The sequence below is a fragment of the Mobula hypostoma genome, chromosome 12 (assembly GCF_963921235.1).
Source record: "Mobula hypostoma chromosome 12, sMobHyp1.1, whole genome shotgun sequence".
In the NCBI taxonomy this organism is placed as follows: domain Eukaryota; kingdom Metazoa; phylum Chordata; class Chondrichthyes; order Myliobatiformes; family Myliobatidae; genus Mobula; species Mobula hypostoma.
The window spans coordinates 22,041,140-22,064,704 of NC_086108.1; the positions used below are offsets into that span (position 1 = coordinate 22,041,140).

The 23,565-nt window shown below is 40.9% G+C and overlaps 1 protein-coding gene across 9 annotated transcripts in view; it reads left to right on the plus strand.

Moving 5' to 3' along the window:
- The window catches only part of rasal2 (RAS protein activator like 2), a 418,356-nt gene that overhangs the window by 232,484 nt on the left and 162,307 nt on the right, over positions 1 to 23,565 (plus strand). For 8 of the 9 annotated variants that reach the window (XM_063063734.1, XM_063063733.1, XM_063063735.1 and 5 more), the window contains one exon: positions 7,359 to 7,456. The exons of the other annotated variant lie outside the window; for it this stretch is intronic. In XM_063063734.1, coding sequence (XP_062919804.1) covers positions 7,359 to 7,456 — 98 coding nt within the window. The remainder of the gene's footprint in view (positions 1 to 7,358; positions 7,457 to 23,565) is intronic. 9 annotated transcript variants of the gene reach the window in all.

The window sequence follows — 23,565 nt, forward strand, 5'->3', positions numbered from 1 at the left end:
TATAATCTAAGTTGTAAAGAGATTAACTTCTTTTTCTGGTGCATAAAACAAAACTGCTGTATGAACTCAATGGGTCGTAATTTATACTAGACTCCAGATGATAGCATCTGCATCTTAAGTGACTGTATTTTTGCAAGTCTATTGGTTTCTTAACCATCTCAGTGTATTCTCTGTTTTGGTGTCTGATGCTAAACCTGAATGTAACGCCCTGGGAAAGGTTTCACTGCTAATGTAATGCTTTTTCTGTAGCAGCAGTGTTTGGGTTATGACTAGAGATAACGGGGGCTTTGGAATGTGCGCCATCCAATGAAGGGAGTGTTTTTTCTTGTTGTGTGCCTGAGACCCAGGTGATCTGGGTTCCTTTGTTTGGCGAGAGATGAACAGAGAAGACGCGAGAAAGGAGAGGTCATGGACAGCAGGACAGAGTGGGGCTGGGAATCAACGAAGCCCGGGGAAATCAATGAAGGACCAACGAAAGGGAAACCATGAGCTCCAACATGCACATTAGACTGTTTCATTAAAATGGGCCCTCTCCTTTTCGTTTTCCTTTCGTTGAATTAAGAATTATAAAGCTAAATCGTTTAGTTGCACATGGTGTACTGTCTATTACTTCGTGGTACTGATTTGTAACGGGGGAACAGATCACACAGCATCCACACAAACAAGAGATATTGCACCTCAGATTTCATAAGTTTGGCAAGTTTCCCTAGACTAACGCCACCAGCCGAACTGGAGGGTTACGTGCAATATAGAGCCATTTACGAAAATAACTCAATGACAGTTGTGACCTCTCAAATTTTATAGTAAGCAGAGGTGACTTTTTTTTTTACAGAAGGCCCAGGTAATGTGATGTAAATCCTAATGACTGTGACAGCGTGATCTGGGTAAAGCCCTTTATTTCCCTCTAGCTTCAATCCAAGGAGGCTGTTGCATTGGTTCAAGTTTGCCAATGCTAGACATATGTACTAGACATACATAGATAGACATTGGCATGTGGTATATTAGTAATAATTCAGCACTCAGGTCATTGGGAGTGACAGACTACCAAATTTTCTGGACTGCTGGATATTACTCCTATTAATGTCCAACTATTTTTACATTTTATGCAAAATAAATTTTCAAAATATTAGTGAGTTTAAAGGGAAAAGGATATGTAAAGACCCCGGCTCTTGCTGCAAATCTACCCATGTTTCCGGCCCTAACTCTAGCTCTGGCTGCATACCTCGTCCCTTTGATTCATGTTCCAAGAAGTGGGCGAGAGATGCTATATGTAGGATTTCTGAATAATCAGAAGTGTTACTATATTTTCTGAATTTGATGTGGAGATGAATACAGCTGTAATTTATGAAGTGTAAACAGGGTATAAAACTTCACAACAATTTTTCAACAAGTATTAGATCCTCACATTTCAAAAGTAATATCAGGGTTGTTGGTTTCTCAACTAATCAAATCTGGTAATCAGTTCATGCAACAGACGGAGATGCAGCTTCGGTTGCTATTCATGAGGCAATAGGAAAGGTATATTGCATCCTTTTTAGTTGACAAAAGGCATCTAATGAAATTCTTCCTGATATTTAATATTGTTATTTTGTCAGAAATGGCAATCAATTGGTGATAAAGAGACATTTCTGTCATTAATGAATATTTTATTGACATCTTTGTATGTTCTGTATCCTGAAGGAGTCGTTTATCGTGCAACTCCAGACTTTATCTTCTCTTCTTACCCTGTTTCATTTCAGTAATGCTCTTACCTTTCTTCACTCCCAATTGGACAGATAGTGTTATTCTGAAAGAGTTAATGGCGGCTCTTACATATTCACAGGATAGCACAAACAACTGCTTGACTGATCTGGCCACAATAACTACAGTTAATTTACAGCTATTATACACTTTCCTCATTCTATCCATACTCACAGAACCCCCCCCCCCCACACACACACACACACACACACACACACATATGTGCACAAGAATATGCTTATAGAGCCATGGACTTGCATACAGGTATGAACACACGGTATTCCCCCCCCCCCACCCCTTGGGTGCATGCTCTATATGTATGGACCCTCTCCATTTTATTTTCATGGAATGTGGACAATGTGACTGTCCAGCTTTATTGCCCTTTTCAAGTTGTCCCTGGGAAGGTGGGAAGCTGCTATCTTGAATTGCTGCTGCCCTTGTGGTCTTGTTAAGAAATTTATTCCAAGATCTTGATGCAATGTTGATGAAGGAAGGGCTAAATAGTTCTCAGTGAGAGATGGTGTCTTGACAGGAAGGGAAAATTTTCCCCATTCATCCACTCTGCTGGCCCATTTTAGAATTTACGGTTCCTGCAATGTGAGTGTTGTCTAAAAGACATCAGTCAGTGGCTACACTGCATCTTGCAGATTGCACATGGCTGAGAGATTGTTCTCCACACTCTGATCTTTTCTTAACTACCATCAATTTTCACCGATTGCTGCTTGGTTTTCTGTTTTTCTCTTTTTTCTGTTTCTTCTTCTCTCTTCCAGGCTGGTCACCAAAGAGAGAACAGAAGCATTGGCGGATTTGATTCATTTTCATTCATCCTTTACTGACCCCAGTTCAGTTGCTTTGACATTTAAAACCAGTGTTCTGGGGCTGTGCTTCAGCATAAAGTTAAGACCTGACCCAACCGCAGGCAAATTTAATCCAGACCAAGTTAGTGAATTTAGATTAATTTTTTTGATACCCAATCCAAATAGAAACATAGAACATAGAAAACCTACAGCAAAATACAGGCCCTTCGGCCCACAATGCTGTGCCAAACATATACTTACTTTAGAAATTACCTAGGGTTACCCATAGCCCTCTATTTTTCTCAGCTCCATGTACCTAGCCAGGAGTCTCTTAAAATTCCCTATTGTATCCAAATCTGGCACACTGACAAGTCGTGGCTGACTTGGGTCAGGTAATCAACCTCTACAGAGTCCTGCTTATCTCCCTCTGGCAGTTGTATCCCATCTTCACACAACCCTCCCACAACCTTGCTCCAACTGTTGATTTTTCGCTTTTGCCTCTATTTCCATTGATCATTCACCTCCCACTGTCTTCGAGTGCCACCCCGCTCACCACCTCTACATGACACTATATGCTTGTCATCATACAACCCTCCTCAGTTCTCCAATGGCCTCTGAATCCTTTCTTGCCCCTCCCCTTCTCCTCTTAATGCCAGCCATCTCACCTCTCCACTCTCAGTGCTGACATACGGTTTCAACCTGAAACTCAACAATTTACTGAGTTCCTCCAGCAGATTGTTTGTTGCTCTTCTGTTCCCCGTCAGATGCTGTGATGGTGGCCCATCAATTCAGACTAAATATCCAGGTTTCAGAGGAAAGACGGCAGATCTAGTGTGTGTCTTCACCTATTTGGCAGCTTTCAATGGCTTCATTGGTACCCAGACAGCAATGGAGTAGCACTCAAAGGAGCTGGAGGAACACAGTGAGACAGACAATATCTATGGGGAGGTGGGGGTAGAAATTAACAATCGATGTTTTGGGTTAAGACCCTTCATCAGGACCTGAAATGTCAACTTTTAATTTCACTCTATAGGTGTGGTCTGACTTGCTGAGTTCCTCCAGCTGCTTCAGATTTCCAGCATCTGCAGTTCTTATGTCTCGGGATAGTACTGTATTTTGGATTCCTTTGAATTTCAGACAGTGTGCACATATTTCTTTTCGATAATATGCTTATTTATGAACTATGCTTCCTTTTTGCAGTGCTTCCCATGTTGGCCATTTCGATGTGTTGCCAAAAAAGGTGCAGGATATCACAATGGTGTTAAGGTTTAGGTGGTTCTGGCCGGGTAGGGTAGAATAGAGAGCCAACTTAGAGCCTGGCATCTACACCAAAGCAGTACTATAAGCAAGTGGTGAAACTGATAATTAGCCTGGTCTACTGCCAAGCATTAGCAGCTGACAAAATTGCCCTTGTTTTGGGACAAAAACTTTGTAATATTTTTGGCAGATTTAGATAGCTTGACCTGCCAGACAACTGCATGTGTTGGAAATCTAAAATTAAAAAACAACATTCTGAAACTACTCAGCAGGTCAGCAGCATCTGTGGATTGAGAAAAATAGGTAATACTTCTGACGAAGAGTCTTTGACCTGAATGCTAACTGACTGGTATTCAATTTCTACTCATGTTGCTTGACCTTCAGGGTGTTTCCAACACTTCCTGTTTGCATTTAAAACGAACTGCCTAGCTTGATCCAATATGAGTCTGAGGACATAAGAAACCAACCCAATTTAATCCAATTTATGCATTCATGTTCTGTCAAGCCGAACACTATACTGTCATCAAATGAGAATGAAGTTGTTCAGAATTTTAATGTGAAGTTTTATTAAATAAATGATTACTACATTATCAACAATTAATTCTGCAAAAAGTTATTTTGGCTGCATTTCCAGCCATTCATTATACATGTATTTATTGAAAGTGGAATTGATTAAAGCTTGCCGATACAATCTTGGTTTAATATAATTAGTAATGTCCTTGCCAAGCACTTTTTAAAATATTGCTTCTGGAGTCTTGGCAATTTCCCCTGTGTTATAGAAATGAAGAAACAATGAGAGTGGCCTCAGTGAATGATTTTGCTGGGGAGACATTTTTAAAAGCTTAAAACCATCAATTATGAACTAAGAGAATCAGCTGGGTGACCCTGGATGAGAAGATGAACAAAGAAAGGAAGATGTTTCACCAAAAAGTGGAAAAGAATGAAGAAAATGCTGCAGAAGCTGAAATTTAAAATACTTGTAATGGAATTCTCACAAATGCTTCTACTTTCTGGGAACTGTTGGTGATACGATTATTATCTACATGCGTGTAGAAACAATCAAAACTATCTCCAAAAAAAATTTATCATTTGGCAGGCTATTTCAACATTGCTGTAATAAGAATAACAGTCAGACAGTTTGAAGTTGGGTGTTTACACTTCCTTTGATTTGATGGGCCTTGCATTTGTGTTGCCCCTTACTATCTGTTCCACATTGCAAATTACTGTCATGGTCTGGTCCATGAAGTCCGCATTCCGGTTCATGGTCCGGTCCATCGACCCTTGCTCCAGGTTTTCCTATCTACCCTGTTTCTGTTCCTGTTGAGCACTAATTGAGGCAGCTGATTCTCATTGGGGCTGGCTGCATAAATACCTCAAGAGACCAGGGCATGGCTGCTGGATTGTTCTTGTCCTTACTCCTTGTGTCCCTTCCCCTGCCTTCTGTTTCCTCGCCTGAAGCCTTGCCTTGTCTTGCTGGTAACTCTCGCCTTGCCTTGCATTGCCTGAAGCCTTGCCTTGTCTTGCTGGTAACTCTCGCCTCGCATCACCTGAAGTCTTGTCTTGGAGCCACCCTGTACCTAGCCCCCTTCCTGTCCCTTGCCTCTGCCAGGTAAGTCAGGCCGTCTTGCCGTTACCCTGCGGTGGGTTCTGTCCCTTCCTGTCCCTTGCCTCTGTTGGGTAAGCCAGGCCGTCTTGCCGTTACCTACGGTTGGTTCTGTCCCTTCCTGTCCCTTGCCTCTGCCAGGTAAGCCAGGCCATCTTGCCGTTACCTACAGTTGGTTCTGTCCCTTCCTGTCCTTTGCCTCCATCTGGTAAGCCAGGCCGTATTGCCGTTACCCTGCAGTGGGTTCTGTCCCTTCCTGTCCCTTGCCACCGTCAGGTGGAGTACCGCGCCCTGCCCAGGAGTATCGCGCCCTGCCCAGGAAGAGCTTCAAGACCCCAAGCCTCTAGCCAAGCCTCGCCTCAAGCCTCTAGCCGAGCCTCGCCCCAAGCCAAGCTTCAAGACCCCAAGCCTCAAGCCTCTAGTCTCAAGCCTCGCCTCAAGTCTCTGGTCCCCAGCCTCACCTCGTCTCTTGTCCCCAGCCTCGCCTCAAGTCTGAAGACTCCAGCCTCGTCCTGCCTGCTAGCCAAGTCATGTCCTTGCCTAGTTCTGGGGTCCAAGCCAGAGGCAAGACCCAGGTTCTGGGTCTTTGTCCAGTCTCTGGCTCGGAGTCCCAGCCCGGGCTCCTAGCTCTCACCCTGTATCCTAGTCCTGTCCCTAGTACTTCAGTGTCTGTGTCTTGCACTTAGGTCCATTCCCAGCCACCACCTTATGACAATTACATATTCTCTGTCTCTTCTCCAAGATTACAATGACATCACCCTTCAGCATAGGTCACATTCCAGGTATTTATCAGAAACAGTAAATAATTGTCCATATTACATCCTATCTCTTGTGGAGATCATAAAACTACAGTTAAATTTTGTTTAAGTCCCTATTATGATAATCTGCAACATGGTAAAATTCCTGATGTTCATAAGGAATATTAAAATAATTTTGTCATCTGACTTAAAATTAGTCTTCTATGGGAGCATCAAAACACAAAAGCTTACCAAGTATTGTAAAACTAAACCAATTAAGTTTAAACTCCACATCATGACTAGATAATTGTCAAGGATAGAACAACATTCTTAGTATCATCTGAGGGGTTTTTTTGGTGGTTTAGAAGGTAGAACAAATAACTTGATTTTCTACTTTCTTTTAGTGATTAAACAGAGAAGTGAAGTGTAAAATTTTTTGTATGGCTTATCCTATATTTCCCACCATTATACTGTGATTATGCTGGTGTAATTTGAATTTGGCAGGAGAGAAAGTTGTGAACAGAGTCTGACATATTTTTCACTAAGCAGGTTACATCTATGGTGGAGATCTATGAAGACTTGAGATGCTGAGGTGGTGCTAAATTAATAGATCAGTTCCAATGTAGACTAGATTATGTAGCTAAGGTGTAAAGTCTAGAGTGTCATAAACTCCATTGAAGAAAGAAAGACTGTTCACTGAAAAAAATGTGAGCGTATTTATTTATAATGTCAAATTTTGTTAAGTTATGAATTATAGGGAGTAAGAAATTCCACATGTTTTTCCCTGTGGACTCTCTAGCCTTGGCTGAAAAGGTTTTTGACAGTGGGTATAACAAGAAGGACCATCCTAGCTCCCAAGTTGCAGACTATGACAACTCATTACCCAGTAGCAGCAGAGTACTGTGAAGGCTGCTTTACAATTGTCTTTCTTGGGCAAGTTTGAGAATTCTTAGTCTCCAGTTATTCCATGGCTCATGTCCCTGCCCTTGTCTTGCTGCAATGTAGTCTCATTTATGAAATGAATTTCAAAGCATTGAGACTTTTGGTACAAAGAGTTTGATTTACCTGCTGTGTGTGGTACTGTTCATTTCCAGTGAGTATTTGGAGACTTTATTCTGATGAATATTAAGGTTTCAGCAAAAGCAATCCTAATTCATTTTGTTTCTTCAACAGTACTGTGCTTAAATGAATCAAAAGCTGACTTTAGACATATATATGTTGCAGAGCCACCTGGAGACCGCTCCCCACGTCGTAGGAGTATATCAGGGCCAGGATCATCTGAGAAAGCAAATGGGATGGAGGACTCCACATCCCCATTCAAGGTGGCGTATCCTCAATTGGAATATACATGTTTCTTTTCGTCCCAGTATGTGCTACAATAAACACACAAATTTTTAAACTATAAGTGATATCTTAATAGATCTATTTAACATGATCAGTTTCAATTATGTCACTAACAGTTCATCAAGTGCAAAATAGTTAAATACTAATTCACGTTGACCAACAATATAACTACATAGTCCCAGAAGGCAGTTGTGGATTTCAATTGCATCAGATGAGCAAACTGTTCTAATATTTCATAATCATCTCTCAGTTTAGCTGACCCTAAGCAGGTGAACTGATCACTCATTGGTCACATAGCAAATCTATGTACTCAAAGTTATCTTAAAGAGACAGATCTTAAAATGTGTCATTCATGAAAGTAGAAGATTAATATTGAAATAATTCAGCTATGATGTTTCAGTCTTGAATATTAGAATTGTTTGTTTCTTTGTCCAGGCAGGAAACAAAACCACTTTGTCATTATTTAGAAGCTGTGATCTTTAAGTGTGGTGTACAGAGAAGTACCACTTGAATACCATGTGTCTTGGCAGGGATATTACAGTGCAGATTATAAAATATTGCAGTGTCATTCAGCATTGATTTCTTATTGAATCACCAACTCTTACTTGACATTTATCTTCTGCAATTCCTTGCTTGATTTTTTGGCAACCAAAACTTGAAAGAATGTTACTATACATTGATAGCCAATGTTTTCCATGGAACCATCACACTGAGTGACTGTATTGATTTCTTTCTCAGGAGTCACACTTAAAATGTCTGGTCAGAACATACTATGAATTTTTCGACTGTCATGTCCCAAACTTTCTAGCCTAAAACAGAACATTGCATTGGCCACAACTGTGCTTTCTTTTGAAGGGGTTCAAACAAGCTATAGTGTAACACCACATGGAGTTCCAATTTAGTATTGGAAATTGAGTCTATATTTGACTTCAGGGATTCAGAGAACCAACCAGTAACATTTTTCCCAGCTCCCTTCCCACCCAAATAAGCTTCCACATTACAATTCCAATTGTAAGACAGAATATTGATTTGGGTTCTTTTGAGAGTATCATTAAGATGACTCATTGACTTCCATAAAGGAATAGAGTAAGGAAATGCCACTCAAAGTTTCTAAGATGATTTGGTGTGCTTGCAAGTATTGGTGTTGTTAAGCATGGGTTAAAGAATAGATGGGGAAGCCTGAGAAGCAGGAGTTAACTTTACTGAGTATTTAGTTAACTTTTCATTTTTAATTTTGTGTTGCTCCCCTTGGAGTCAAAGATGCTTGCAGGTTCAATTGTTTAGCCATTGTTTGGCACTAAAATCATTTGTTCTGTAGCTATATTCTCAACCAAATATTAACGTGCTATGTGGGAATCCATTGCAACCAAACATAGTAGGCTGGTTGTTACGAGTGTGAAAACATAGGATTCTGATCAGTCACTGAAAATATGGATGTTTTGTTTATTTCCCTTCATCAAATTGCTAATAATTTTTGAGTGAGATCAACTAAAACAAAGCAGACCAAGACATCACTGAATTGTGTTCAGAAGTTATATCTTAAAACCAGCAGTTAAATATTACATCAGAAATATATAGTGGACTCTATTGTCTGTAATAATCCTCACTTCCCTAAAATAATCAATGTAATGTATTGACAGAATTTCATGCATGACATTGCTAAGGATTTTGTGAAAAAACAAGTTGTGGTTTCAGTGGAAAGTCTTTGCATTTGCTCACACTGCTGAAGATCCCTCGCCATTTGTCCTCCACTACCACAAAAATATTCCATGTTTCTGCATTGCATCCACTAATTCCATTCAAAATATTTCGAGTTCTTCAAAATCTCCAGGAATATACAGTACGTGTACCTACAACTGATACTCCCTGATTCATGTCAGTGTATTATTTCAATTCAACCTTGTGTCATTCAAAGAAGAGATCAGATTTCATACAATTGTCCTTGGGATATATGATACTTCTGCACTTCAATGAAAGCATATCATCTAAATTCTCATGAATTTACAGGCGCTGATGTTTAGTCTGATTGTACCTTACCATTTAATTCCTTTTATGATGCTGAGAAACAATCAGTAAGGATACAGTTATTTTCTGGAGTTTTAGACAAATTAATATCTATATAAAATTGCTGTACCACATATCACAAACTAGTGCAATTAATCTGCTTTATTACATGCAACATGCTGATCTTAAATGCTCTCTATGCTGAATTGCAAATCTAATCTGGGTTATTTGCATCAAACTGTTAATTACTATTGAACGTTCATGTGTAACCATGTTTTTAATAGGTGAACATTACTTACTGAGCAGTAAAGGTAACAATTGCTGTAAGCTAGTATTGTCAGTTAATGCGATCAATTTAACAGGATTGCAAAGTAACCATTTCCTTGATATTTTATCATAATCCAAACCAGCAGGCTTGTGGATTTACCACAATCCCACACAGCCCTCCTTCCCCACTGTCCCCCTTGATTCCCCCCGCCAAAAAAAAAGCATAGAGTGATTGTATGGCTGCAAGCTGAGCTTACATGCCAGGCACCTAATGCCCCTTCATGCTAGACAGTGATGCAACCAGTTAGAATGGTCTTCACTGTACATCTGTAGAAATTTGCGAGTATTTTTGGTTACATACCAAATCTCCTCAAACTCCTAATGAAATAAAGCCGCTTCGTGCCTCCTTCATTATTGCATCAATATTCTGAGCCCAGGATAGATCTTCAGAGATGTTGACAGCTAGGAACCTGAAATTGCTCACCCTTTCCCCTACTGATCTCTCGATGAGGACTGGTGGTAAGTGATGTATTGGGAGAAATGGCAGAATTTAATTGTTTATTGCAAACCATATTACATTTTTGAGTCAAAAGGACCCAAGTTGTTGTTATGTAAACTGAGATGTGACCCAGGGTGATTGTTACATGGACAGATGAGTCTTTAAACAAAAGGGATCCTGACTGAAAACAGTAGAAGATAATTAATCCTGGTTATGATTGCTCAGGCACAGCAATGCACACTCCTGCGATCAGTAGAGAACATCATGCACTTCCTTGATAGCTCCTCTCAAAGGTCAGTGGGAATAGCAGATATTGATTTCATCTCTACACTTTTTGGCTGCAAAAATTATGCAAGACCATCCTCAGTCCCAAACCTCCAAAGCCTCTTTTGATTTACTGCAACTGGTTGAATTGCTGATATAGTTACAACAAAACATATCATTGTAAATTATGGACTTGAAGAAAAGTTAAGTTCCTTTAAAATTAATTTATTTTCTATGTTTAAAAAATTTAAGAACATAGCAAATAAACTTTGCTTTGGAGCACCCAGAAAATAGCAAACATATGTCTGGCTGCAGTTTATCAATTACAGCTTGCTGTTAAACACCATCTTCCCATCTACTCTCTCTTGACATGACTGTGTGGCTTAGCAGAGCACACCTATAATGCCACCTATAAATTCACCAATGATACCACTGTTGTTGACAGAATTTCGGATGGTGACTGGAGGCATGCAGGAGTGAATTAGGTCAGCTGACTGAGTGGTGTTGCAACAAATAATCTCATACTCAATGTCATCAAGACAAAGGAATTGATTGTGGACTTCAGGAAGGGGAAATCAGGAGCAAGCACACCAGTTCTCATTGAAGGGTCAGCAGTAGAAAGGGTGAACAGCTTCACGTTCCTGGGCATCAACATCTGGGGCTGACATGTTGATGCAGTCATGAAGAAGGCACCCAGGTGGCTTTACTTCATTCGAAGTTTCAGGAGATTTGTTACATCACAAAAACCTCTTGCAAATTTCTCTTGATACTTGGTGGAGAGCATTCTGACTGGTTGCATTGACAACTTGTAAGAAGTCTTCAGTGTGCAGGATTGAAAAAGACTCTGCCAGTTCCAATGGGGCATGGTCCTTCTCACATTGAGAACATCTTCCAAGAGGGAGTGCCTCAAGAGGACCCTCACCAACTGATACATGGCCTGTTCTCATTACTAATATTGGAGAGGAGGTAAAGGAGCCTGAAGATCCATATTTATTTCTTTAGGAACAGCTTCTCCCCCTCTAGCTTCACCTCATTTTTACTTTGATTTTGCCAGTTTCAGTAGTTTTGTTATAACTTTTCTCATAAGACAAAGTAAAACAGTGCTTGTGAGATGCCTTACCATGTCCCCCCTCTACATTGTTACTATGAGTTCTACTTACCAGACTTCAGATTCAGTCTCTTCTCCTTCCACTTAGCACAAGCAGAGCAATCCCTGGTTGTCTACACTACAACCTTCCATGCTCAATGCATCTTCTGTAATTCCTGCCACCTTCAGTGGGAAACCATTGCCAAGTATAGTGTCACTTTCCCTTTTGGCATTCTCCCATGCTCTCTGTGACTTTCCAGTTCACTCTATCTTTTGCTACACCCACTCTTCTTTTTACTTTTCCAACTATAAGGGATGCCTTGCTGGCTTTCTTTTTACCTCTTCTCTTCCCATCATCCAGGAACTCAAACACTCCTTTCAAGTGAGACAGCAATTTATTTGCATTTGCTGGATATTCCCTGCATTTTTAGTTTTATTTCAGTTTCCAGCTTCTGCAGCTTTTTGATTGTTTTTCAGCATTTTATATGTTTCAATAAGATCATCTGTAGAAAATGTAGGACCAGTTCTGTTGAGTATCTTCTCACAGGATATTTTCCCCACAAGATTTGCTGGTGATACTTTATTGTAATCCCTGCATTCATAGCAGGAGTGATACCAGATTTGTACATGTTTTCAGTAAATGAATTTCTAATTCCTGATGATAGGTATTCTTGTCCTTTTTTTAAAAAAAAATTGGAAGATGTGTCTCTTGAAATTACACAATTAAAATAAACACTTCCATTTGTCTGATGTTCTTTACATTTACAATATTAAATCCTATATCCAGTAGATTGGAGAAGAATCCAAATTATATTTATTATTACTGACACATGTGACATTTTGAGTGAAATTTGTTGTTTTGCAGCAGCAGTACAGTGCAAAGGTAAAAAAAAATCTGTCAATTACATACAGTAAATAATGAACGCAAAAAAAAACAATGAGGTAGTATTTTTTTTAAAAACGCTAACAACAGGAATTCTGCAGATGCTGGAAATTCAAGCGACACACATCAGAGTTGCTGGTGAACGCAGCAGGCCAGGCAGCATCTCTAGGAAGAGGTACAGTCGACGTTTCAGGCCGAGACCCTTCGTCAGGACTAACTGAAGGAAGAGTTAGTAAGAGATTTGAAAGTGGGAGGGGGAGGGGGAGGGGGAGATCCAAAATGATAGGAGAAGACAGGAGGGGGAGGGATGGAGCCAAGAGCTGGACAGATGATTGGCAAAGGGGATATGAGAGGATCATGGGACAGGAGGTCCAGGGAGAAAGACGGGGGGGGGGCCCCGAGGATGGGCAAGGGGTATAGTCAGAGGGACAGAGGGAGAAAAAGGAGAGTGAGAGAAAGAATGTGTGTATAAAAATAAATAACGGATGGGGTGCGAGGGGGAGGTGGGGCATTAGCGGAAGTTAGAGAAGTCGATGTTCATGCCATCAGGTTGGAGGCTACCCAGACGGAATATAAGGCGTTGTATCAGGTTGGAGGAACAACACCTTATATTCCGTCTGGGTAGCTTCCAACCTGATGGCATGAATATCGACTTCTCTAACTTCCGCTAATGCCCCACCTCCCCCTCGCACCCCATCCGTTACTTATTTTTATACACACATTCTTTCTCTCACTCTCCTTTTTCTCCTTCTGTCCCTCTGACTATACCCCTTGCCCATCCTCTGGGTTCCCCCCCCCACCCTTGTCTTTCTCCCCGGACCTCCTGTCCCATGATCCTCTCATATCCCCTTTGCCAATCACCTGTCCAGCTCTTGGCTCCATCCTTCCCCTTCCTGTCTTCTATCATTTTGGATCTCCCCCTCCCCCTCCCACTTTCAAATCTCTTACTAACTCTTCCTTCAGTTTGTCCTGACGAAGGGTCTCGGCCTGAAATGTCGACTGTACCTCTTCCTAGAAATGAGGTAATATTCATGGATTATTCATACATCTGATGTGGAGGGGAAGAATTATTGAGCTTTGGGTTTTCAGGGTCCTCTACCTCCTCCCTGATGGCAATTACAAGAAGAGGGCATATCCTGGATGGAGAGTTTTATTGTTTGCTGTATTCCTTTCTCTGTCTAATAAATAACACTGAGTACCTCTGGCACTTTGTTTGTGTTGCCCTTATTTGTATATGAAACTTGTTGATTTGTGACAAATTCTCAATCTTGGATATTGCGGGAGAGCCTAAACCCATACTCTCCAGGCACTTAGTTGAATGTGTTTGCTGCTGGAATATTGATAAGGGTTTGGAACTTATCTTAATCTTTCAACTCGTGAGTACCATTGGTATTCTGTTAAAGGCAGGCTTGGAAGAAAAATCTGAAGTTTTCATTGTCTTTTAGGTTCACGATTTAATTTTGCCTTATAGTTGTTGCTACCAAAACTAACACATTTATTGGGTTATAGAATGTTGTATTCTTCAAAATTTAAAGTAAATTTATTAACAAAATATGTATACCTTACCATCTAGGCCATGCCCTCTGTTTGCTACTACCATCAGGCAGAAGGTTCAGAAGCTTTAAATCCCACACCACTAGGTTCAGGAACGGTTATTATCCTACAACCATCAGGTTCCTGAACCTGTATGGATTACCAGTGTTGATAACACTAAGCCTAGTGTTCAGGGTCTTGATCATCAGAGAATTTGTTGATCGAGGCTGAATATTTTGGGTCTCAGTCATTGGCGAGACCTGTATTTTGAGGTCTAGTGTTTGGGATCCTCATCCAGGGTCTTCATACATCATCATCAGTTAGTCCTGGGGTTGATACTGAAGATCGAAGCCTGAAAGGTCGATCAGATATCCGGAAGCTGAGGCCCAATGGTCAAAGCTGGGGTCTGAAAGTTTCTGTGAGGCCATTAGGAAAGTTGAAGCCTAATGTATGTAAATCTACGAGTCTGCTGAAAGCCAAAGATGGCCTGTCCTGAGGTTGGAGGGTTGTGTATGTGTTTGTGGGTAGGTGAGAGCATTGGGGCTTATTTTCTGTTGTTCTTTATTGTGTTTTGTGTCATTCTGTTGAACACTGTGAGCATGCAATACTGGCACCGGAATGTGTGGCAACACTTGCAGGCTGCCCCATCATACCGTTAGATTATATTGGTTGTTAACGTAAATGATGCATTTCACTGTATGTTTTGATGTACACATGATACATAAATGAATCTCAAAATCAGGTTGAATATCATTGGCATATGTCGTGAAATTTGTATTTGCAGCAGTAATACATAATAAGAAAACTATAAATTACAATAAGAAAGATATTTAAAAATTTTTAATTAAATAAGTAGTGCGTAAAGAGAGCAAAACAGAAAAACTGGTGAGGTAGTGTACATGGGTTCATTGTCTTCAGAAATCTGATGGCAGAGGGGGAAGAAGTTGTTCCTAAAGCATTGACTTTGTGTCTTCAGCCTCCTGTACCATCTCCATGATGATAACAGTAAGAAGAGGGCATTCCTGGGTGATAGAGGTCCTTTATGGCAGATGTTGCCTTTTGAAGATGGCTTGATGCTGGAGTGGCTAGTGCCCATGATGGAGCTGGCTGAGTTTACACCATTTTGCAGCTTTTTCTGGTCCTATACAGTGGCCCCTCCATACCAGATGTTGATGCAACTGGCTCGAATGCTTTCCACAGTACATTCAAAGAAACTTGTGAGAGTCTTAGGTGACATACCAAGTCTCCTCAAACTCTTAATGAATTATAGCCACTGTTCTGCCATCTTTGTAATTACATCAATATGTTCGACCTAGGATAGTCCTTCAGAGTCGTTGACATGCAGGAACTTGAAACTGCTGATCCCTCAATGAGGACACTTGTATGTTCCCTGACTTCCCCTTCCAGAAGTCCACAATCAACTCCTTATCTTACTGATGTTGAGTGCAACGTTGTTGTTGTGACACCACTCAACCAGCTGATCTATCTCACCCCTGTACGCCTCCTTGTCACCATCTGAAATTCTGCCAGTAATAGTTGTGTCATTGGCAAATTTACAGATGGCATCTGAGATGAGTCTATCCACATAGTCATGGGTGAAGAGAGTAGAGCAGTGGACGAAGCATGCATCCTTGAGGTACACCAATGCTGATTGTCAGTGAGGAGGAGATTCTGTTAATTATTAATTAATTTTTATTATTTATTTAAAATACAGTGCAGAATAGGACCTTCTGGCCCTTCAAGCTCTGCTGCCGCAGCAACCCCGATTTAACTCTAACCTAATTACAGGACAATTTACAATGACTAGTTAACCTACCCTCTGGACTGTGGGAGGAAACCGGAGCACCCAGAGAAAATCCACTCATTCCACAGGGAGGATGCACAGAAACTCCACTGACTTAGATTTCCCAATGAGGAAGTCAAGGATTCTTTTGCAGAAGGAGGGACAGAGGCCCAAGACTTAGATCTTGTTGATTAGCACTGAGGGTTGATGGTACTGAACGCTGAACTGTAATCAACAAACCGCAGCCTAACCTTGGTGTTGCTATTATCCAGGTGATCCAAGGCCAAATGGAGAGCCATTGAGATTATGGCCGCTGTAGACCTATTGTAGCGATAGACAAATTGCAGCAGGTCCAGGTCCCTGCTTAGTTGAGAGTTGATTCTGGTCATAATTCACCTCTCAAAGCTCTTCATCACAGTGGATGTGAGTGCAACTAGGTGATGGTCATTGAGGCAGCTCACCCTGCTCTTGTTGGTCACTGGTATGATTGGTGCCCTTTTGAAGCAGGTGGGAACCCTGCTAGAGCTGTCGTGCATCTGATTCAGTCTCTAACTTAGATCAAAATTGTTCTTAAAAGAGCCTTCCACATGTTGTGTCTGGACTTCAAGGTCACCAGTTTTGAAGGCCACAGATCTAGTCCTCAACAGATTACTAATCTCCTTGTTCATCCACTGTTTTTGGTTTGGGTATGTCTAAATTGTTCTCAAAAGCACACACTCATCCACACAGGTCTTGACGAAATGGATGACAACTGGCATATTAATTTAGTTTCGAGGACGAATTCCTGAATATTGTAGTCCGCCAACTCAATGCAGTCTTGCAATCTTGCAATCTGAATCTGAATTTAAATTACAACTACTCTGAACTGATTCTATGACCTACAAATACACTTTGAAGGCTCATGTTCTCATTGCTGTGTAGTTGCGTGCTTCACTTTACTTACTCATGGTGCTGAACCCACATTCTGCGTGAAAAGGACCTGCTATGATTCGAACTTTCCTCGGTCTGTTATGAACTAACTGGTTAACTCAGAAGTATTGGCACTTCCTCCGTGGAACCATTTGTCTGCACAAAAAATTTCTTACAATGGTGTTTGTCATTCGAGCAGGGTTCCACAAGTATCTTTCATTGTGCTCCTCACCTCTCCCTCAACTCAGGCAAAAGAGGACCCCCTCCCAACAGCAACCCACATTCTCCTAGAAATTGGATGCAGCTACTCTCTGTTGAATGTTCTATGGCATTCCATTGGACAGAATGTTATCAAGACAAACCTGATTGGCAGATACACTAGTGAAATTTAAGAAACTACTAGACAGGTATATGGAGGAATTCAAGGTGGGGGGTTATATTGGAGGCAGGGTTTGAGGGTCGGCACAACAATGTTGTACAAGAAGGGCCTGTACTGTACTGTACTATTCTATAATCAAATGGCTCATTATCTTAACAGAAAACAAAATTCTGAACTGTAAGATTTGATTAACAGAACCCACAGTGTTTTTCAAAACATCTGTAGAAAATAAAATACCCAACAGCATAACTGTAGTAATACAATGTAGCAAGCACATGTAAGATATCAGTGAAATACAGCCACATAAAATAAGTAGTCCAGATCCTGAGTCCATGATTGCCGCAGAAATCTGCAGTCAACCACAATGCAGCTTGTCCTCAGCAGAGCAAACACTGGGGTCGGGGCAAAACCAACTCCAGCCTGGACAGTAGGTCACACCACTCGCGATGGAGTCCACTGGCTTTGACATCTCTCTCACGGCAGCTGTAAACAGGCAACTCCACAGCTTGAGGCCATGTCATCGCTATGACCGAGGTCATGCAGCTCCCCCACGCCATTATATCAGTGAATTGGACTTGCAGCATTCCACATTAGCAATTTCCAAAAGGGTCTTGTGATCACAAGGAAATGACTAAGATGGTCACTCGCTGTAAGACTACATGCCTCCTTCGCACATGGACTCCACCAAAGCCTCTCTGATGCAAGTGCAGCACGATCTGCACCAAATCCAGCTCCTTCAGTTTCTCTGCCATTGAGCAACTCACTGATGGGGTAGTCCTGCGGTACTTTAAGTTCTTAATCTCCAGCAAGATCTTGCAATCATAAAAAGTGTTCTAAAAGGATATTAGCACCCTCTATTTAAGGAAACAAATTTATGAATAGGGTCTTGTACAATGCATTGTCAAGGGTTGTAAATTAAGGATAATTTCAGGCATTTGAACACTTGGGTGCCACACTAGCATAGCAGTTAGAACAAATGTATTACAGCTTGGTGTGTTCTTGCATTTAGCATTCATTTCCGGCGCCTTCTATATATCCTCCTGTAGAATGAGTAGGTTTTTTCCTGGTGCTCCAGTTTCCTCCCACAGTCCAAAGATATATTGGGTAGGATGCCTGATCATTAATTAAGGTTAATCGGATTTGTTGTGGTTTGCTGGGGTGGCATAGCTCGACGGGGTGGAAAGACCAACTCTGTGCTGTATTGCTAAATAAGTAAATAATTTAGTGACTTTGTACATGGACACAGTGGATTCTGGTTAACTGGATAGTTGGTTAATCGGGGTGGCCACTTATTTGGGACAACTTTTAAAGAACAAAAACTAAATTGATGAAATAGTCGAGATTCCAGTTGTTTATTTGGGACACTATATCGCTTAATTAAGGCAAGAAACTGTTGCCGAGCAGTTTCTAACTAGTGTTAGTCTCATGCATTTTGAGTGGATGTTAGACACTACACTGTCCTTAGAGGGAGCAGTTTTTAAATAGTGTCAATTAGGTGTGTTTGTGTTCAAAAAGCAGTGATTTTGTCGCTGATAGTTCGTGCAAAATAGGCTGCAAGATGATTTAGAATTGATTTGCTCAGTGTGGTTTTAAGCATTCAGGTTTGGAGAAGATGCCAGAAATGGCCGGAGTGTAAATGAAACTTCAAGTTAGGAATTATGAAGGTATTGACAATCATCTTGAATGTTACAATGAAAATTAAGATTTGGTTGATGCAATCATCAGTAGCATTGTACGAAGGCAGTCCATTATCTGCACTGATTTTGTTCATTTACCATTAATCAAATGAACACAGCAGATGAATTCCTCTGTCAATATACGTTAGGAACTAATACACGCTTTTATAGTACTGTAAAGGTATTGTCAGTGTTACAGTTTATTCGGTATTTCATTTAAGTACATAAATTGTTACTCAGTTAAGCAGTGGTTTGTCTTTTTTATACCATTCTACTATTTCCTTGAAACTTAGGTTAATTGGGGCAGCTGCTTAATTGGGCCAAAATGTACTGATCCCAATGTGTCCCAATTAACCAGAATCCACTGCATGGTGATCCCAAGAGGTTGTCAAGAATTGGTTGTACAATACATCATTTTAAGAACTTTTTTCAAAGTGCCCTGGTATCTCCTTACCAGATTAAATAAATGAGCATCCTGACAATAATTTGGTTTTTTTCATAATGATGTATGAAAATTTAATATGTTGCAATAATAATGCTACATATTTATAAAGTTCAGAGCCAAAAAGATCAAATTGTCTCCTAAAGTTGATTGAAGCTTTTGCAAAGAAGGGAAGGTTTTCCTCAAATGAATATAGTTTTAACTTTTCAGTGCATTCCAGAATACTGCAGATGTGAGTGAATTGCAATTCAAGGATGACCAAATTCAAAACAGACTGCTAATTTCATGTATTTCAATAAGTTGAAAATGAATGAATATTTTTTTTTTGGAAAGCAAATTGTGAGACAACTGCAAGACCAATGCAAAGAAGAGAGATTAGTATTTATATAATGCAGTTTATAACATTGGGCATTTTGCAAACAAAGCAGTAATTTGAAAGTGCTGGTATGATTATTATCAAGGATTACAACACCCCTGTTTGGTTGAGACAGCCTGGATGATTTAAAAATAAAGATCCCTTGTTCTGATGTTATTGCTATTTCCATTACTGGAGGTGGATGCAATGTGGGAAACAGATTTTATGTGTGCTGTTGGGTCCCAAAGACAGCAGGAAGAAGAGGACCCTACAGGTATCAGTAGAGATGTCTGTGTTTTTTGTGACTGGAGTCAAATCTCGGAGAGAATAGATCAGCAGTGATACAGGGGCAATGGGGTGAGAGTGGTAGCATATTGTAGGAGATGAGCAGTGAGGGGAGAATGATATTAGACTAGACAAGATTGTATTTCTGAGAGTCCCAAAAAGTCTTGGAGGACATTCTCATTTTTGGCAGTCCCCATTTTACCAACTCCTGACTTATGGACATAAAAATCTAAACAAACCAAGTCACAGGTATTGACATATGTTTGTTTTTACCAATGGCAGAACTCTTTCTTTCTTCTCCCCTCTCCCCCCTCCCCCTCCCCCCTCCCCTCTCTCTACCCATCTTCCCTCTCCCCCTCACCCTCCCCCCAATAGTATTTTCTTTCTTATTTGCCTTATGTGCTTTTGATGCTGTTCATAATAAAACAGCAGAGGCATACTTACCATATCAAGTGATTTTTGTGCATTTTTCAACTAATGGACAATATTGATTTGTGGACAAAATCAGAACCCATTCATTACACAGAGACAACTTGTATTTGCTCAATATTTAGGATGTGGTATGATGCAACTGCATTGGTGCTGCTTCATACACCCATGTTGAGCTTGACAATTTCAGCAACTTTGCCTCCAACTTCTACCCTGCCCTTAACTTCACTTGGTCCATTTCTGACACTTCTCCTCCCTTGATCTATCTGACTCCATCTCTGGAGACAGGCTTTCTGCTGATATTGTTTATAAATCTACTGACTCTCACAGCTATCTTGACTATACTTCTTACCACCCTCTCACTTATAAAAATGCTGTTCCTTTTTCTCAGTTCCTCCGTCTACGCTGTTTCTGTTCCCAGGATGGGACTTTCCTATTCAGTACACCAGAGATATCCTGCTCCTTCAGAGAATGGGTTTTCTCTTCTTCTACCATTTATGCTGTCCTTACCTGTGTCTTCCTCCATTTCCTGGACATCCACGCTCTCCCCATCTTCCCACCACCTTAACAGGGATAGAGTTCCTCTTATCCTTACCTACCACCCCACGAGCCTCCGCGTTCAGCATATCATTCTCTGCAACTTTCACCATCTTCAATGGAATCCTGTGACCAAACATACCTTAGCTCCACCCCACCCCACACACACCACACTGTTTGCTTTCTGCAAAGATGGCTCTGTCCCTGCTTCCTTTATCTATTCGTGCCTCCCCACTAACCTTGCTGCTGACACTTATCCCTGCAAGTGGAAGAAGTGCTACAGAAGCCCATTCACCTCCTTCCTCACCCCTGAACAGTCCTTCCAGGTGAGGCAACATTTCTCTTGAGTCTCTTTCGAGGTAATCTACTGTATCTGGTGCAGCTTCCCCTATATTGTTGATACCCAAAATTGATTGGGGACCTCTTTGTTAAGCACCTTAGCTCCATCTGCAACAAGTGGGATTTTAATTCCACTGCCTATTCCCATTCCAACATATCAGTCCATGACCTCCTCTACTGCCACGATGAGGCCAGTCTCAGGTTGGAGGAGAACCTCAGATTCTGTCTGGATAGCTTCCGATATGATGGGATGAACATTAATTTCTCTAATTTCCAGTAATAGCTCCCCATCCCCTTCCTCTATTTCTCCATTCTGGCTCCCCTTACCCCTTTTTTCTCCTCACATGCCTCTCACCTCCCTCTGGTGCTCTTGCTCTTTCTTTCTCTGCCATGATCACTCTCCTGTCAGCTTCTTTCTTCTTCAGTCCTTTACCTTTTCTACCTCTCACCTCCCAGCTTCTCACTTCATCCCTCCTCCCCATCCACCTATCTTCCTCCTCACCTGGTTTCACCTATCATCCTTTAGCTTATAGCCCTTCCCCTACCCCCACCTTACTCTGGCATCTTCCCCCTTTCTTTCCAGTCCTAGTGGAAATGTCGCTCTTTACTCTTGTGAGCTCCTCCTTTTGTTTTTCGTTTGTTCTCTGTGGATGGTTATGGACTTCATTCTCAGCCTAAATACTTGTTTAAGTACACCAAGCAAACTTTTTCATGATTGCTTTCTATTTTCTTGAGGAATGGCATTACGCCTGCTTTGCAATTTAATGGATGTACTGGATTTGTTTTCATGAGTCACTGCAGAAACTGGTACTGGCTTTATTTTAAAATAGAAGGATACTGGGGTAAATGGTTAACTTGTAATTCAACACTGGTTTTACATGACTGAACTGCTACAGGCTTAAGGTGGATTGCAGTAATTGTATGGTTTACTCCTGTCCTCTTTGATCTCCATAATAATCATTGAAAGCGATTGTATTTTTACCAGTGTGTTATTTTATTCAGCTGCCAAGTGTTGAAATAGCAGCTTCTTTGGATTTGGCAAGGGTTGTAAACTGGTTTGAATTTTTTTAAACAAAGAAAATTATTCCTTTCTCCTAATTATGCAATCTGTTGCCATTTACACCGGGAGTCATTCAGGAAGAACTGAGTACCTGATTCCGCCTTAAAAGAATGCACTGATAGGCTACAGGAGGAAAGTGCCTGTTGCTAGGGAGAGGTCTCCAACCATGGCAACTTCTGGGAAAGAATTTCACTGTTTCAGTGAGCAGAGTTGTAGACTTGAGTTTAAACTGGGAGTGGCAGAGTGAGGAAATATTTGAGTTGAACTCTGACCTTCCCAAGTGGACACAGTGGAATTCTTGAAGGTGTGGAGTTTTCATTTGGAATGTTCAGCTACTGGCGTGAGTTTGTTAAATATATAATATGGCGGGAAATAGATGCATTTACACGCTGCATTGTTACTGCTAAGCCAAAGACAGGGTTAAATTGTGAATTGCTTAATTGAATGAATCCATACAATATGGATTGGCCGGACTGTTTATCCACTGCAGGTAATGATATACTGATTCCTACCTTTAGCAGATGTAAGCATATATTGTTTCATATTGTTTGTAGCCGACTTTGATGGTGTTTTTTTATTACAGTTTTTCTGGGATGTCATTTGGATCTGTTGAATTTGTTTATTAAACTTGTTTTTGTTGGAGGAAATTTTGAAATATCAGCCTTGTGAACAGGAGGGTGAACTATATTTATTAGGGTAAAGATTTGATATTGTGAGGTGTCGAGTTATAATTGGGGCAGAAGCAAATGAGAAGGTAAGCTACAGATGAATGTTTAATTTCATTGAGTGGACTATACAACAAAGGTAATCAAAGGAAATAACTTGTTGAGATGAGTAAAATTATGCAGGAACATGGGGCTTTACCATCAATGTTTGCAGCATAAACTGGACGAGCAAACCTGGGCAAGTCAGTCCAGGCAGTCTCTCAAGTTTAAACTGACATATTTGCAGTGCCATTTCAAATTTTGTCATCCTACCTCCTGTGTTTAAATAAACACAAAAAGTTTATTAAAATATGCAAACTGTTCGTTGACCTTCTGGATATCCATATGGGTGTGTTTCTTTGGTCAAATTGGTCCATTGGTTACCATTGTATTGGCATGTGGCCAAGTGGTCTAGTAGTCTGAAGGTTGCTAGTTTGAGTTTCAGCTGAGGTAGCGTGTTGTGTCCTTGAGCAAGGCACTTAACCACACATTGCTCTGCAATGACACCGGTGCCAAGCTGTATCGGCCCTAGTGCCGTTCCCTTGGACAACATTGGTGCCGTGGAGAGGGGAGACTTGCAGCATGGGCAACTGTCGGTCTTCCATACAACCTTGCCCAGGCCTGCGCTCTGGACATCTTCCAAGGTGCAAAT